Raw genomic sequence first — 14,995 nt, 5'->3', positions numbered from 1 at the left:
TTCGGCCCAAAAATCGATCGGTGCGGTTCGACTTGATTTGGTTCGGCCAATTGGTTCGGTTTTTGCTCACCCCTAGTTGCATAGATGAAGTGTTATTTGTCACAATGCGGTTAAAGTTTTGGCTTTCAGAAAATAGAGATCTCTAATGTTATAATTAATTTGATTACATTCACAGATTTATGTGAGAATAGTCTCATACAGGAGAAAGAGTATGTAACAAACAATAATATATACGTTTTCTCAATTCATAGTCAATTGGTTTTGAGATGGTTGATCAGAAACTTAACATAGTATCTAACAACCAATTATATAATGTTTAGGTTCTCTCCACTCATAGTCAATTGTTTTTGAGGTAGATGACCACATAGGCACAAACTTAATAGTGAATACCACTTCATCATGTTCATCACCATCATCAATTAGAAAAACAAATTTTTACTTTTCGAAATTCTCTCTCTTCAAACTCTATCTTCGTCTTCGTCATCTTATGATCATATGCCCAAATTTTTTTGACAATGGGAACTCCATAATAAGACCTATAAAGGTGAAGAATGGAAATGAGCATCTGCCGTTGTAGGCAGGAACTCCAGGGGATGCATACTAGCTATTGCTGATCATTATGAAGTTAGTAGTGCTATAGAAACCGAAGCAAGGACGACCCTCTTGGTTGTTCAAATTAAACAACCAGGCAATTGAATATCACAAAGGTGATTATTAAAGGGGATGCCATAAATGTTACTAGAGTATGTTTGAAGGAAGAAGACCAAATTCCATGAAAGATTCGTCATATGGTACAAGATATCAAAGATGAGATCCTAAATTTTGAGTCAGTAGTCTTTGCAAAATATTTCAATAACAGCAAATGTTGCAACGCATAAATTGGCAACTAATACATTAGCCTCTCAGTCTCACAATAGGTTGAGATGGGAGGACAAAGGCTCTTCATCCGTTGGAAGCTTTTCTCTCTCTCTCTCTTAATCAGACTTCATGGCAGCATCTCTCTTCATCTCTTCAACCTCAAATTTCCAATTCAAGTCCAACTTCAACTTCATGAAGGATTTTCACTTGAATGGAAGTGTAGAAACCAACTTCAACTCTTAAGTTTAGAACTCAAGAGTGAAAATCATTTTTAGAAAGGTAATACAGAATCCATGTTTAGAACTTGAGACCTACCGTGTAGAAACCAACTTGATAACCGTTCCATCCCATAGTTGATGAAGAAAGAGTGAAAAGACAAAGTGTGATAGAGAACAATACTCCTTGCAATTTTTGTGTATAAGCCGGTATAGTAATTAGGGATTTTGTGTTTCGGTGCATATAATAATAATATTTGGAAGTACATATAAAATTTCTTTAACTCATTATTATCGGCAGTCCAATCCAACAATAAAGAACAAAACTGGGGACGCCTTTAGAACTTCACATACGGGGAAGTTCTGTACAGTACCACAACGAGTGCTCTTCCACTCACTGTTATGGGCACTAACGACAACCACACATAAGAAGGAAACTCTAAAAGCAACCCATTTTATTTGCTAAGTATAGTAAAGAATTTGCCTTGCCTAAAAGGCTAAACCCCAGTCAAAAATCCATCTTGCTATCGAATCGTGTGAGCTCATAGGTTGGCAAAGCATCTGCGAGATTAAACAAGTTCAAATCACATGTTAAGTGGTCAGAGTTATAAAGCAATTTAACATATAAAATAGTAATGAAGAGAGAGACTAATCAGTTTTTAAGGCTGTTTTCTTTCAACACCTAGAAGATGATCCACATGACTCGAGAGCTACAAGAACTACACCTAAAAAAATAATAATGAGAGACGAGATATCTGTCGGTTGGATTCTAATAAAAAAAAAATAGTGTGAATATTGTTATTGAACCATCAAACTGCTAGTATAATTTTACAACAAGAAGAAATCTAAGAATTGCAAATATTATACTCCAACACTTTAGGGTTGATATCAAGAAACATAAAAAACAACCCATGTGACTCCAAGTGATTGCCAACTAAATCTTTCTTCACTTCTATTTTACACACTATTTCTTAAATGTTAATTTCAGTGGTGTTAGTATGGAGTCAGACCCCTATTACACCTATTATTCACGTCCCTACCACCACCCATCCTCTAGTGGTTTTCTAAAAACATGCCAAGTGAAAGGAGAGATATTATACCCAAAGTTGAAATGAAAATGGAAATCTGGATGAGAGAAGTTTATTTTCCCTCTAGTCCATCTCTATCTCTAACAAAAACAAGATACAGATTGGTCAATCAGCTTGGATATACTTTTGTGGACCAAAACATAATTCTATTACCTTTTCTTGAAGCATATAGACCCCTCTTGTTGTCTTATTTTCTAAGCAATTCCAAGTGTCATCTTTCCTTATCAAAAACATATTATTTAATATCTTTGACACGCCTTGTTTATATAGTGACAAAGTAGAATAGAGCAATTGTGGGATACAAGTTCATCATCATCCGTCGGTTCTTCAAAAGAAAAAAACCTCCTAAATAAGATAAGAAATGTTATTGTTAATCATGTATAAAGTAGTTGATGAAGACATCTACCAGCAATAGTATAGCGGAATTTAGAGAATTACTCGGACAAGAATTATCTAATTTCAGAAACCTAATAGGCACCTGTGAAAATGGTAAACTTTTTGCAACCGCATATATTTGCGGCTGAACATAATAATCCATAGGGTGATTTCTTTTTTTCATGGAAGAAAACTATACTATAAGATATAGAAGGAAAAAATGTGGATGGTTGCCTTAACAAGTATAAAAGATGCAAAAAAAAATAAAAATAAATAGAAACAAACTAATACATGAAGATAAATGATAGAAATTACATAAAGAATCCCAGGTAAGAACAGTAAACCATATAAAAAAGGACCAAAGAATCTGACCTATTTCAACATATAGGACTTCTTTTTTTTTTTTTTTTTGTTGAAAATTTCAACATATAGGACTTCACTTGAAAAAAGAAAGGCTAGGGTTTATCAGGATCAAGAAATCTTTCTACTAGAAAGATGACCAAATGTTCTATAGTTTGGGAAAGTAATTACAAACTTAATCCCTAAATACTGTGATTATCAAATGGATATAAAAAAAAGGAAGATGAAGTTTGGGTGAACCTCTTTCAGAAGACCCATTACCCCCATACTTGGAAAACCCCACATAAAACTACTATATTAAGTAACTCTAGTGGGTTCTTCCACCAACCAAAGATAAACAACTTAATCTTCAGTTCTTCACATTTCGTTATGTTTACTTCAACTTCACTTTTATAAGAAGGAACCACTTTAGAGGCTCCGCTAGTATAAAGTTTTAGAAACTGTATTTCATATGATTACTGAAAAATTTCCGAAGGACCCAAAAGTAAAAATTCCCTCAATCCACTCTAACGAAGAGCATCTACACTCAATATTAAAAAGAGAAACTACCCATACGGGAAATGACACCTAAATAAATTTGAAGTTATTAGAGTGTCAGCATTGAGATGACTTTTGAAGAGAGAATCCCAACCGTGTCATCTGGAAAAAGAAAAAAAATCAACTAAGACTTAAGCCACATGACATAGATTTTTTTTTTAAATTTTGCATTGGAGATGCTATTAATGGAGAACCAACCGGTTAGCGAGAGGGACTCCATTGTGCCACATAAGGTTGCAAATGATGTACAAAATCAAAAGAAAAATCTAGGGAGGGTCTATAGGCGGACCCAAAAATTGCCACTGGCCCTTTCTCTCTATTAGCACGCCCCTTGGACAGGGTAGTCTAAGACTTTGAGGGAGCTCAGACTGGTCCTAATGGGAACTGGGTTTGAACAGTCCGGACCAGAGCCAGTCCGCTGGACTGCGGGGAGTGCTAATAGGACGGGCTTGAGGCAAACTTTTGGTGTGCCTATAGACCCTCCAAAAAACTAACACTAAATACCTGCTGCCTACCGACAGCTGCAAAATTCTAGAGAGAAAAGGGGTTTATCTTCTCTTGGTCCAAGAAACAGAGAAGGAGGGAGAATAAAAGCATATGGGACCCAGTACAGAAAGAAAGGTTAGGTAGATATAGGTGACTTCCAAGATGGAATTGGCATCGAGAATCCCTCCCTCCCTCCTCGGGATTGGATTATTACGAGACACTCTGATTGATTATGAAAGCCTGGCGCAGCTTAAATACCACGTGCTTTGACAGACAGCACGGCCTCTCTCTCTCCCACACTGTTCTCCAGTGGGGCCCACCACCACTTTTCTTTGTTTAACTTGCACCCATTAAAAACTAGACCCTATTAGTCACCCCCGTGTCCACCCTTACAAAAAAAAAAAAAAAAAAGTACTCCTACTTACCAAGCAAGGGATTCTCACCACGTTCATGACCTCTTCCCTCACATGGCCAATTAAACCAGATTTATACCTAACTACCTAAATACCCCTACTCAAACATCACATTCATTCTACGAAAACAGATCAATGTCAGGGGTAGAATTGGTAGTAATTAGAAATGACTACGGATATCAAATTTGACAGGAATCTATTCAACTCATTTCAATTAAGGGGTGACAAGTGGGCTTACCAAAGGGGTGTGAGTGTGTGGGAATTTCCTTAATGCTTCTTTCTTCTTCCCTTCCTTTACAGACCCTACAACCCATTAAACAATGAAATATGTTTATAGATTTATTCACTGCAACAAATTAATAAGTATTATTAGAAAGGGATAATAATCATAATATAATTGGTCAAATGTACTTAAGGTCCAAGTAAGGAAGATAATCAACACTTACATTATAGATATAGAGAGAGAGAACTGTTGCTTTCTTCTCTATTTCTTCAATCTATCTGCACATTAAAGACATAGACTTGTAACTATCTATAGAGAGAGAGAGAGAGAGGTGTTGCTTTCTTCTCTATATCTTGTATCTATCTGCATTGCTATGGTTACTCAGTAAGATTTGACAGAGATGGGAAAGACAAGTAAATGGCTAAAGAGCATTTTAACAGGGAAGAAAGATCAGAAGGACAAGGGAGGAATAAACCTCTCTTCTCCAGCTCCAATCGAAAATACGACAATACCGATTGCAATAACTACTACTACTACTAAAGAGAAAAAGAGATGGAGTTTCCGAAGATCTGCAGCAGCAAACACAGGAACTGCAGCAGCAGCAAAGAAGGATGTAAATTCTGGAGAAGCAATTCCCACCACTCCCCAGCCAGTTGTGCAGAACACACTAGACCCCGAGAATGAGCAGAAAAAACATGCCATGGTCATGGAGGCAGCTACTGCTGCTGCTGCCGATGTAGCTACTGCAGCTGCACAGGCTGCTGCTGCAGTAACCGAAATAACTGCCGCGGCCAAAAGGAGATCTAGTATTGTCCAAGAACTTGCTGCAATCAAGATTCAATCTGTCTTCCGTTCTTTTCTGGTACTATTTTACAGAATCCCTCTTCATTATACCTCTTTTAGAAAAAGATAACAACCCTATTCAGCAAAATTATTTCCCAAGTATACTGAAATCTAGGCTATAGACAGTTAACTCGTAAGTTGTTCCAACTGAATTATACTAGATATAGAAATGCCATATGAAGATTATGAAATTAAATAACCCGATTGAATTATGGTGAAGTTTAATGGCATTCTTTTATGTTTTCCAGGCAAGGAAAGCTTTATGTGCATTGAAAGGATTAGTTAAGTTGCAATCACTAATAAGGGGTCACCTGGTGAGGAGACAAGCAACTGCTGCCCTTCGTCGCATGGAGGCAATGGTTTCTCTTCAAGCTCGAGCTCGTGCCCAGAGGATTAGAATGGCCGGTGATGAGACATCGCCTATTAGCAAGAGACAATCTGTTCATAGAAAATCTCCCCACGATAATCACTATAGGCAAACATATAATGTAAGTTTTGACACTTGTCTTCAAGTTCCCTTCGAAACAAGGAACTTGTTCTATGAATGTGACAGAAGAAACAAAATCTCATAAACTTAACTAAGATATAGGATTTTTTAACATCGTTAATCTAATTGAACTGTACGATTGCTAAACCTGTATAATCTTTCTGTGATTAGGAGACGGATAGAAACATGGACGAGAATGTTAAGATTGTCGAAATGGATTTTGGTGAATCAAGAACTCCTTCGAGGGCCAGGAATAGCTACTCCAATCACACACAAGCTGAAAGAATAGTAGATCACAGATTCTCAACATATTATTCTGGACCTCGTGGACAGTCGAAGGAGGATCATTACTCACCTGCCCCATCAGCTTTGACTGAGTTGAGCCCAAGAGCCTACAGCGGACATTTTGAGGAGTATTCCTTCGACACAAATCAGAGCAGCCCACAATACTATTCGGCAATGTCTAAACCTGATTTAGCAAGAATCCCATTTGGTTATTCTCGTCGAGAATATGCAGAATCCATATCAAGCGAATACCCGTTCTTCCCTAATTACATGGCCAACACTGAGTCATCTAGGGCAAAGGTCAGATCGCAAAGTGCACCTAAGCAGCGCCCTGATACACCTGAGAGACCACCAAGTAGGCGGAAGGTATCAACAGAAGGAAGGAATATACCTCGTGCAGTTCGAATGCAGCGGTCATCTTCACACGTAGGATCTGCTGCTCAAGGGTACAACTACCCCTGGTCGGTCAAGCTTGACCGGTCAGGAATGTCGCTAAAGGATAGTGAATGTGGCTCATCCAGTACAGTTCTTACAAATACAAACTACTGCAGATCTTTGGTTGCATATGAGGTGAGTGTTAATTAAATGGAGGTAGAATACATGAGGAATAACAAGAGAAAATTCATTTGTATAAGTTAACGGATAACCTAACAAACTTTTGAGAAAGAATCTCCAAAGATTTAAGCTACTAGATTAGTTTCATTTGTCTGTTCAAAACTCTGATTCTGTAACTTCATGGCTTCTAATGACTGATGCAGTCCAATGGGAGTCGGTACTGATTGTTCATCTATCTCACTGGTACTAGTGGAACTTGCACCCAATCCTTACACAACTAGAACAAATAACACAGGCTCTAGAAAACAATTCCAGGCGATTACAAGAGATGATCAGAATATGAACTTTCGAAGATAACAAGGTGCACAAAGCTATCGAAATAACAATAATGACTCTAGTGTGTTTGCGGGGCTTGAATGTGATGCTTTCTTTTATTAATTAATTCTTTTGGCTTTTGTATTTCTGTCTTATGTGTTTGCCCTTTTCATGTTTTGGCAACAAAGAGTTGTGTAACACGCAAGTGCATATCTCGCGCACAGATGTTTAATTGATTGAATTAACTGATTGGATTTTTAACGATACCTTCGCTCAAATGAGACACTTCATCCAAATGATTCAAACGGAAATTGCAGCAATCCATTATCTGTTTGACTGCATACTACCGCCACCATAAGTAGTTTGATGTTAGAATTCCACGAAAGCCATCCACTTTTTCAGGCCCGTTTAAAGCGGCGGAACTACTTAAGTGGTGCATACCCTTTCTTGGTTCCTCTAGCTCCAAACTCATGTTTCAGTGTTCCATATGACCGGCTTGATGCATCCTTCTTCCGGCAGGTGCCGCTTCACTAAGGTTCTCTTTTCCTTATTCAATCCTGCCCCATTAGCAGGGCCAGCTTGATATCACGGATCTAGCACTTGATCACCTTGCTAACCTCTCGTGCTGAACTTGAACTAGTCGTCCTCTACTAGTCAAGTGAACATTCCTGAATATGAGTGACTTAGTGTACTCTCTGACTAGCAAAGCGCTCAGCCGCTCACAACACTCAAAAGAAGACAAGAGAACTAGAGAATTCTGGGGTAAGTGTATTTCTACCAGCTCAGCCACATAAGCCTTAAGTGGTGATAAAATCAAACTGAAACCTTCAATCACACAATCTGTACCCAGCATAAGAGTTATCTGACTTTTCATCTTCTGTAGGATATTGTGAGGTGGAGAAATTTTATTCCAGGCTAGTTGAAGTCAGAGACGAGAGTGTCTCGGCTTAAACACTCTCGTTTTGGCGCTTTGGGAACAGACAGAGTGAAGGGTAGAACAGAGCTTCCCGTTTGATAGAATATCTGCAAATTCCCCTACCTGAACAAGGATACAGCCAGGCGGGTTTCACTGACTGGATCTTATTTTGTTATCATGAAAAAGATGTAAATATGTATGTCAATCAGGAGGCAGATTCTCTTTCTTCTTCCCTCTGCTATCAGTGGATAATGACAAGCGGTAATAAACACAGGGAGTCAAGACAGTAAAATTTCACTTGCACCTGTTCCGAATCTTGAACAGTCAATAGATGTATGCTCTTTTCGACGAGCTCTGGTTATATTCGCTTCTGAGGAAGTTGAAACCTATAGTTAGCTGTGCCTTTGGTAGATACCTTCTTCCTACAGGAATTAACCTTTTTAGAGGGTTTTTTGCATTTCAGGAGTCCCATCTCCATCATTAACTGCAGTTTCTAAAAAAGGGTCTGAAAGCTTATAACTAATTAGCGTTAAACTTGTTATGAACATCATTCTATACTCACGTACTATTTTCATCCTCGTGGGTGCTTCAAAAGAAATGTCGGTGTCCAAGTTGTGATCCTATGGATTTATCATCTATTAATAGAACAATTTAATATCAAATACAACTAACCATGGGAATTTATTTTACAAATCTATACAAAGTCACAAGTATGCTGTGATTCATTGTTAACGCATAAAGCATATGGTGCAGCGTCCTCAATATTTTGAGATCATTCTATAAGCAAGGGTCAGCTCAGGTCAACGGGGACTGAAGTGACTAGTACATCAAGATGTGGCATAAGCAAGACGGAAAACAAGGGATGTACACTTACTACGGTGTACATCTTATTCCAGGAAACTAGTTGACAATATAAGAGTGTGGGAAAAACGTTCTGCTCCTTCATGTGAAAATATAGTACAATTATACATAGTGATTATGCTGCAAAGGGATGTACGTCGTAGGCTTATAGCGAAATGGTGGAACCTTAGTTTAGCCAACTTTCCCGACTAGGCATGTACTCAACACACACATATATATGGGGCCAGTTCCGAGTTCCAACTTGTCCTTGATCAGTTAGGGCTAGTACTAGTACCTAATTGGCAGACTAGTCACTCGCCTCCTACTACATATCAACTCAGCTCTACGACTATGACACCGCGATAGAGGTTGATGGATCAAAATTGGCAAAATGAGTTGTATCTATTAATCTTCATAGTCACTCAAAATTGAGAATATTTCACTTAAAAAGAAAACTCCAATATCTAAAGTTTCAACAAAATCGAATTTCAAAGGCACAAACAATACAAGATTTCCCTACTACTAGCCATCTTGCATCAAACTTATTTAATGAATCTATTCAGATTCTAAAATCAGATGAAGTTGTGTCAATGAAACTAATTTTAAAGAAGTGAAATCTCAGGTTTACCTTAAGCATTCTTCGACAATTGAAAGAGAGAGGAGCCTACGGACAAGAAGAAGAAAATTTTGACGGAGCTCTAGTAACGGCACCAGGTTGTGAAGATCATTGGAGACTAATTCTAATCTTAAAACCTTATCTCTTGAACACCGAAAAAGAATAAACCCTAGAAGAAAAGAACAAGATGATCGAAGATCGGGACAATCGATATCAAATGGTTCCATTATCACTCTCTTTCTCTCTCTACTTTGTTTTTTTATGTGTTTGTAAAAGAGTATCCGAGGTTGCCAAGTTTGAACTTTTGTAGGCGTTGTTCCGCGAACGATTTCAAAAGTAGAGTAGAAAAGCCAGTTTTCACAAACAAAAAAGAAGTTGGAACACTTGATTACTCGTGTGGTCGATAATGTTAACATAAATTTCAAAATTTTGTCGGTCTCATGTTAGATTTTCACTTGAACAAACAAATAATGATTGTAAATTTACGTGTTTTGTAGGTCTGGGCTTTTATAAGTTGGCGACGCAAATGATTAATGAGAAAAAATTTCGTAAAAGAAAGTTTTGAGTGGAAACAATATTTTTTTGTTTCCTCTAAACACTATCCAGTTTTAATGTTTTTATTTTCTTCTTCAACCATCTTCCTTTCCACCACCATCAACTCCGGCGACCTCTCTCATATTCCGTCAAACTCTGCCTTTAACGTCAGCAAACTCCACTGCCAAACCGGTCGCCACCTCTGTCTCTCTCTTTTCTTCTCTCCTTTATTCTCTCTCTAAATCCGGCGACGGACCAGCCCTTTGACCTCAAGTTTTGGGGTGCTCCGACTGTTTTTCAAGCATCTACTTTTCTAGTTCAATAGAGGGCTGGATGAGGCTTCTTATGTTGGTCTTCACACATGGAAAGCTAGAACCTCCCCTTGTTTCTCTAATTGGCACGTGTTACAGTGCACATACTATTTTCATCTTTAACACGTGTCAACTCAAAGTAAATTTGTGGCTATTTCTCTTACAACTGTCTCACCGCATGCTCCTTTTCTGGGAATTGATCAGACAAAGTCAAGTTTAATTTCCACATGAAAGCTCTAGTCACCTTCTACTTCAATTAGCATTGCCACTTTGGTTTCTAAAATATCCTCGTTTTTAGCTCGTTTTGGTTCTCTGTCTCGCCACTCACCTAATGCAGATCTTCTGCAATTTCTAACTGACTTTGTTGAGTCTTTCGACCAGACTTGGTCAGCAACCCTATTTACCATGTGTCGATTGCTATATCCTCAGAATGTGGTGGGACATGATTTAGCGAATATTGGGGAGTAATCCTAGAATCTTTTGATTCCACCTTTAAGTAATCCTGGAATCTGTTGTTGGAGTTGATCCTGGTATTGAAGTGGTGGTCATGGGTCAGATTGTTATTTGTTAGTTGGTGGCTACTTGCAAGTATGGGAGTCTTGTTCGATCGAGCAACTAAAGTTATGGTTGCATGATGGCTGGAAAGCTACTAGTTACGAGATGGTAAGTGCAGTGGCTTCCTTTACAACCTTCAAGGTTACACATAGGAGAATGAGCTTCAAATTGCATTTTTCACATTTTAACTCCTCTCTTGCAACTTTACTTTCCTTTTGTAAACTCCAGAAATATAAATAATACAATGTTTTCAATTTTCTAAAAAAAACTACGCGAATTTTTCAAAATATCGAAGGCCAAACAATACCGCCACACCCATTTTCATTAGAATGTAGGGTTTATGCTAGAATGATGCTTTTCTACTACCCATGTTTGAAAACAAACAAAAGGGTAAGCTTTCTAGACTATGTGGACCACGTCAAACAGCCAGACTCAACCCCACACCAAGTCACATTACAGAGTCCTGCTCTAAGCTTTCAAGGCGTAAGTTGTAAGATGTCTGAGATGTAGTGGTCCATATATGAAATAAAGGACAATAACATATGAAAGAATTGTCAAAACTCATTGTAAAGGATGATAGTGTATTCCAAAGGAATGTCTTCAAAAGTCTTGAAACAAACAACCTTAAGGAATAATTTTATGTTAATTAAGCTTCATTTCAATCTTCTTGAACGAATAACACTGACACAAGATATGTGACTTTTCATGTTTTACATAAACTAATTATCTAGAAAAATCAATTGGTTAAAGAAAATCTCACCAGCAAGAATCGAATTTGGCTCTTTTATTGTAACTTTAGACTACCTCCTCTTAACCTCTTTGAGTGAACATATTGAATTCAAAATTATTGTCTAGAATATGGGCTTGCATTTTGTTCTAATTGAATTAACAAAAATGATACAAGTGATGAACATAATCGTCTTCGGCAAAGGAAATAAGAATAACTCAACAAAACTAAAAAACATTATAGTATAACTTAATTAACTAATATTCAAACTCTAATGGTGAAACTTGGGTATTATTGTTTCTATCACTTTCATTAGCACTAGGCACCACTGCTTGATCACTAATCAAACCACCCGAAGCCCGGGTTTCTGGCGAAACAACGCGGTTTTCCGTCGAAGTTGAGTTGTTTTCCGTTCCATCCGAAGGTAAAACAAGTCTCCCTTGGTTGTACAAAGTGTTCAATTGATGAAAGTAAGGACAAGTTTTGGAGTCTAAAGATCTCTTCTTGTTTGTATCTTTAGTTTTTCTAAAGTACTTGTTTATATTCTCCCATTTTTCTTTACACTTCCTTGCACTTCTTTTATAACCTAATTCCAACATCCCTTGTGATATCTTCTCCCACAAAGGAACTTTTGAGTTCTCTTTATCTTCACCAACATTGCTACAAAGGTTGCACCTTAGATTAATCAATGAGTTAACTTCATCTCTTGGCCATCTCTTACCATTTTCTTGATCTCTATCATTGATTGTTGTAGAACTTGTGTTATGATCTTGTTGATTTACAACTTGATGTGTGGATGAAGAAGTGACATCTTGGTTGTTTTGGGTAGTAGTGAGGGAAGTAGGGTTTTGGTATGCTAAATCCAAATGTGATGAAATGGGTACATTTGATTTCTTTTGAGTAGGACAAGAACTAGGGTTTTTGGTTGTTATACCTATTGTTGATGAAGTGGGTACTTTTTGGCTAGTTTGGGCAGGTACCCTAGAGAGTGAATTAGGGTTATTTTCTGATGAAGAAGGAGAAGTACATGAAGGACTAGTCTTTGCTGTTTTTCTGATATTTTCAGTTCTCAATACTATTAGTTCTTGGTTTTGAGATGATGTGAACTTCTTCAAGAACTCAATTATTGTATTCTCTCTCTCACATGCAATAACTTGTTCTTGTGCCCTAATTTCAATCTCTTTGTTAATTCTATCCATCTCTTTCTTCTTCCAAGCTTCTTGTATTGCAACCCTTTCTTCTTCTTTTCTTTCCATTTCTTGTAAAAGCTTTTCATGAATTTCTTCTTGTTGGACCATAATCTTGTTCACTATTTCTTCACAAACACCTTTCAATAATTCAAGTTTTTGGTGTCTTTTCCTCTTCCTTCTTTGTGCTTGTTTTTTCATCATACTTTGCTTTTGTAAAACTAGATCAGGATTCTCTAATGTCTCATTTCCTGAATTCTCCTCCAAATTTAAACTCATGTTCTTCTCCGTTACCATCTTTTCGTCTTCGGCTAAGGAAGTAGAATTAGGGTTTTGATTATTATCTTCAAAAAGTGCTTCAAGTTCACTAAAGGATCTATAATTCTTCTTACTATAATTAGTACTATCAATGCAATATTGATTCATCTCTTCGAACTTCTCCTTGCATTTTTCAGCACTTCTCTTGTATCCAAGCTCTCCAAGTTTCCTGATTTTACAATAAAAACAAAACAAAAAGGTAGAGTACCTAGAAATATAAAAGTGAAGTTTGGGTTGCTTTTCTTTTACTTGTATTTTATTTTATTTAGTGAGATCGATCCAAACATGTTGGTTTAAACAAAAGAAGAAACAAAAGTAGAAAAATCTCCAAATAGTGATTGTTAACAATAAAATTGTACATTCATGGCTAATTGATGAAGATTCAAACAAGCTTCATCTCTTCTATCATCTATCAATTGATCTTACTCCTATATATATCCAAATATAGTTATAATATGTGTATCCCCCCATTGTGAATATCAATCAGGATTCATTTCTTACGGTCTAAAAAAAACAATTAGAGATATTACGAGTTAAGAAATCAAGCCCTTACAAGCAATTACCGAAGTGTTTATCTATGTGGCTTGCCGTGCTTCGCTGCTTAATGAATCAGAATCATCAAAAACACGAATCACAATAATCCACGTAGAATTTATGTCCGAAGTCAGAGTGGTTTTTCTTGTTCCCTTACATTTTTCTTTATAATTAGAGTGAGAAAAGTAAATGAATGGAATTTGTAATTACTAGCTAGAGACTAGAGTGAGAAAGTTAATTGTGTATTACCTTGAAACATGACTCCAAATGTAATCTGAAAACCCATTACCCATATTAGATCTGATTCTTAATAGTTCAAGTACTTCCTCTTTCTCCCATGGATCCACCATTTGATGAGAAACAGTAGATCTCACTCTACATGAATCTCCTAATCTTTCTTCTTGTTTGTTTTTTAACTCATCATCATCTTCATGTTGTGAATTAGATTGAGAGTGAAGTTGATGAAGAAGATGAGATTGAAACACTTGATGAGAAAGTTGAGGATGATGAGGGTCAATCATGAAACTAGAGAAAGTTGGATGATGAGAAGAGACATTATTATTGATAGGAAGATTACTATTAAGAGGAAGAGTGAGTGGTAGATGAGGTGATGAAGTAGTAGTAGTACTAGTTCTACTTGAAGCTATGAATTGATGAAATTGGTCTGACCCTCCATTAAACATGTTGAGTTAGAGAGAGAGAAAGTATAGAGAGAGAGAGAAAGAGGGTTTCCTTTGATGGTTTACAAAGTTGAAACACTTTGAAATGGAAGTTTGTTTGTTCTACTTCTATAGAGAGGAGTGAAGAAGCAAAACCAACAAAGTTGTTTTGAGATCTCAATTCTCTCTCCTAATCAAAAAAAGACTTTTGTCGTTCTACTACTACTACTACTACTACTATTTGATCTATACTCTTAAAAATTGAGAATCCAATGCAAAATGTGATAATGTAGCAGCTGGATTACTAATAGGGGTAGATGAATGAATTTATCAGTAAAACACGTGAAAGCATGCAACAGGTGGTAGGCCCACTGAGCCCACCAATATGAAAGCTTGGTCTCTTCTGATAAAATCATTAAATTCTGTGTTTTTTTTTTAAGTTGATTGGAGAGCCCATCTGATTTCATTGAGGATTTCATCAAAAAATCCCATATTAATCATTTTGGAATAATTTTAGAGCTAATTTTGGTTTGGCCCCTGTTAAATGGCCAAGTTTCCTTTTGACTCTCTATTTTACTAAGTTTTTAGTATGGGCCGTTTTTAAAATTATTTCACCCAATTAATCTGACTCAATTTTGGATATCTATATATCTTGTTTACCCTTTAATCATAAAACGAAATACTTCTTTGCTCAAACTTAGGTGATGGGGACTTGCATTCGCAGAATCTGCATTTTCTTTTTCGAAGAAAAATAAATT

General features: G+C 36.9%; 2 protein-coding genes and 1 long non-coding RNA gene across 4 annotated transcripts; 1 reads left to right on the top strand and 2 right to left on the bottom strand.

The window, feature by feature from the left end:
* Positions 1-1,339: 1,339 nt before the first annotated feature.
* On the bottom strand, positions 1,340-9,680 carry LOC147570176 (uncharacterized). Its single transcript, XR_015231397.1, has 10 exons — positions 9,425-9,680; positions 7,308-8,591; positions 6,562-6,723; positions 6,241-6,432; positions 6,034-6,162; positions 5,710-5,818; positions 4,779-4,833; positions 4,571-4,635; positions 2,315-2,506; positions 1,340-1,798 (listed from the first exon to the last, which is right to left on the bottom strand). It is a non-coding gene; the product is annotated as an uncharacterized LOC147570176 (long non-coding RNA).
* Positions 4,812-7,304, top strand: LOC147570177 (protein IQ-DOMAIN 19-like). 2 transcript variants are annotated; one of them, XM_086656727.1, is made up of 4 exons: positions 4,812-5,417; positions 5,647-5,886; positions 6,057-6,740; positions 6,929-7,304. In XM_086656727.1, the coding sequence occupies exons 1-4, from the start codon at positions 4,956-4,958 to the stop codon at positions 6,947-6,949; spliced, it is 1,407 nt and encodes a 468-aa protein (XP_086512853.1). In that variant the 5' UTR covers positions 4,812-4,955; the 3' UTR covers positions 6,950-7,304. The 2 variants fall into 2 exon arrangements, with proteins under 2 accessions (XP_086512853.1, XP_086512854.1); XM_086656728.1 differs by lacking the exon at positions 6,929-7,304 and having other exon boundaries at positions 4,830-5,417; positions 6,057-6,872.
* Positions 9,681-11,659: 1,979 nt separating the features above from the next.
* LOC147570175 (trihelix transcription factor GTL2-like) lies at positions 11,660-14,540 on the bottom strand. The gene is made up of 2 exons (XM_086656726.1): positions 13,828-14,540; positions 11,660-13,213 (listed from the first exon to the last, which is right to left on the bottom strand). The coding sequence occupies exons 1-2, from the start codon at positions 14,259-14,261 to the stop codon at positions 11,797-11,799; spliced, it is 1,851 nt and encodes a 616-aa protein (XP_086512852.1). The 5' UTR covers positions 14,262-14,540; the 3' UTR covers positions 11,660-11,796.
* Positions 14,541-14,995: the final 455 nt, after the last annotated feature.

This window comes from Eschscholzia californica, unplaced genomic scaffold (assembly GCF_041429995.1).
Source record: "Eschscholzia californica isolate CP2 unplaced genomic scaffold, dmEscCali1.0.p SCAF_1, whole genome shotgun sequence".
Lineage (NCBI taxonomy): Eukaryota > Viridiplantae > Streptophyta > Magnoliopsida > Ranunculales > Papaveraceae > Eschscholzia > Eschscholzia californica.
The sequence above is the reverse complement of the archived record's forward strand: the minus strand, read 5'-3'. Positions and strand labels throughout refer to the sequence as shown.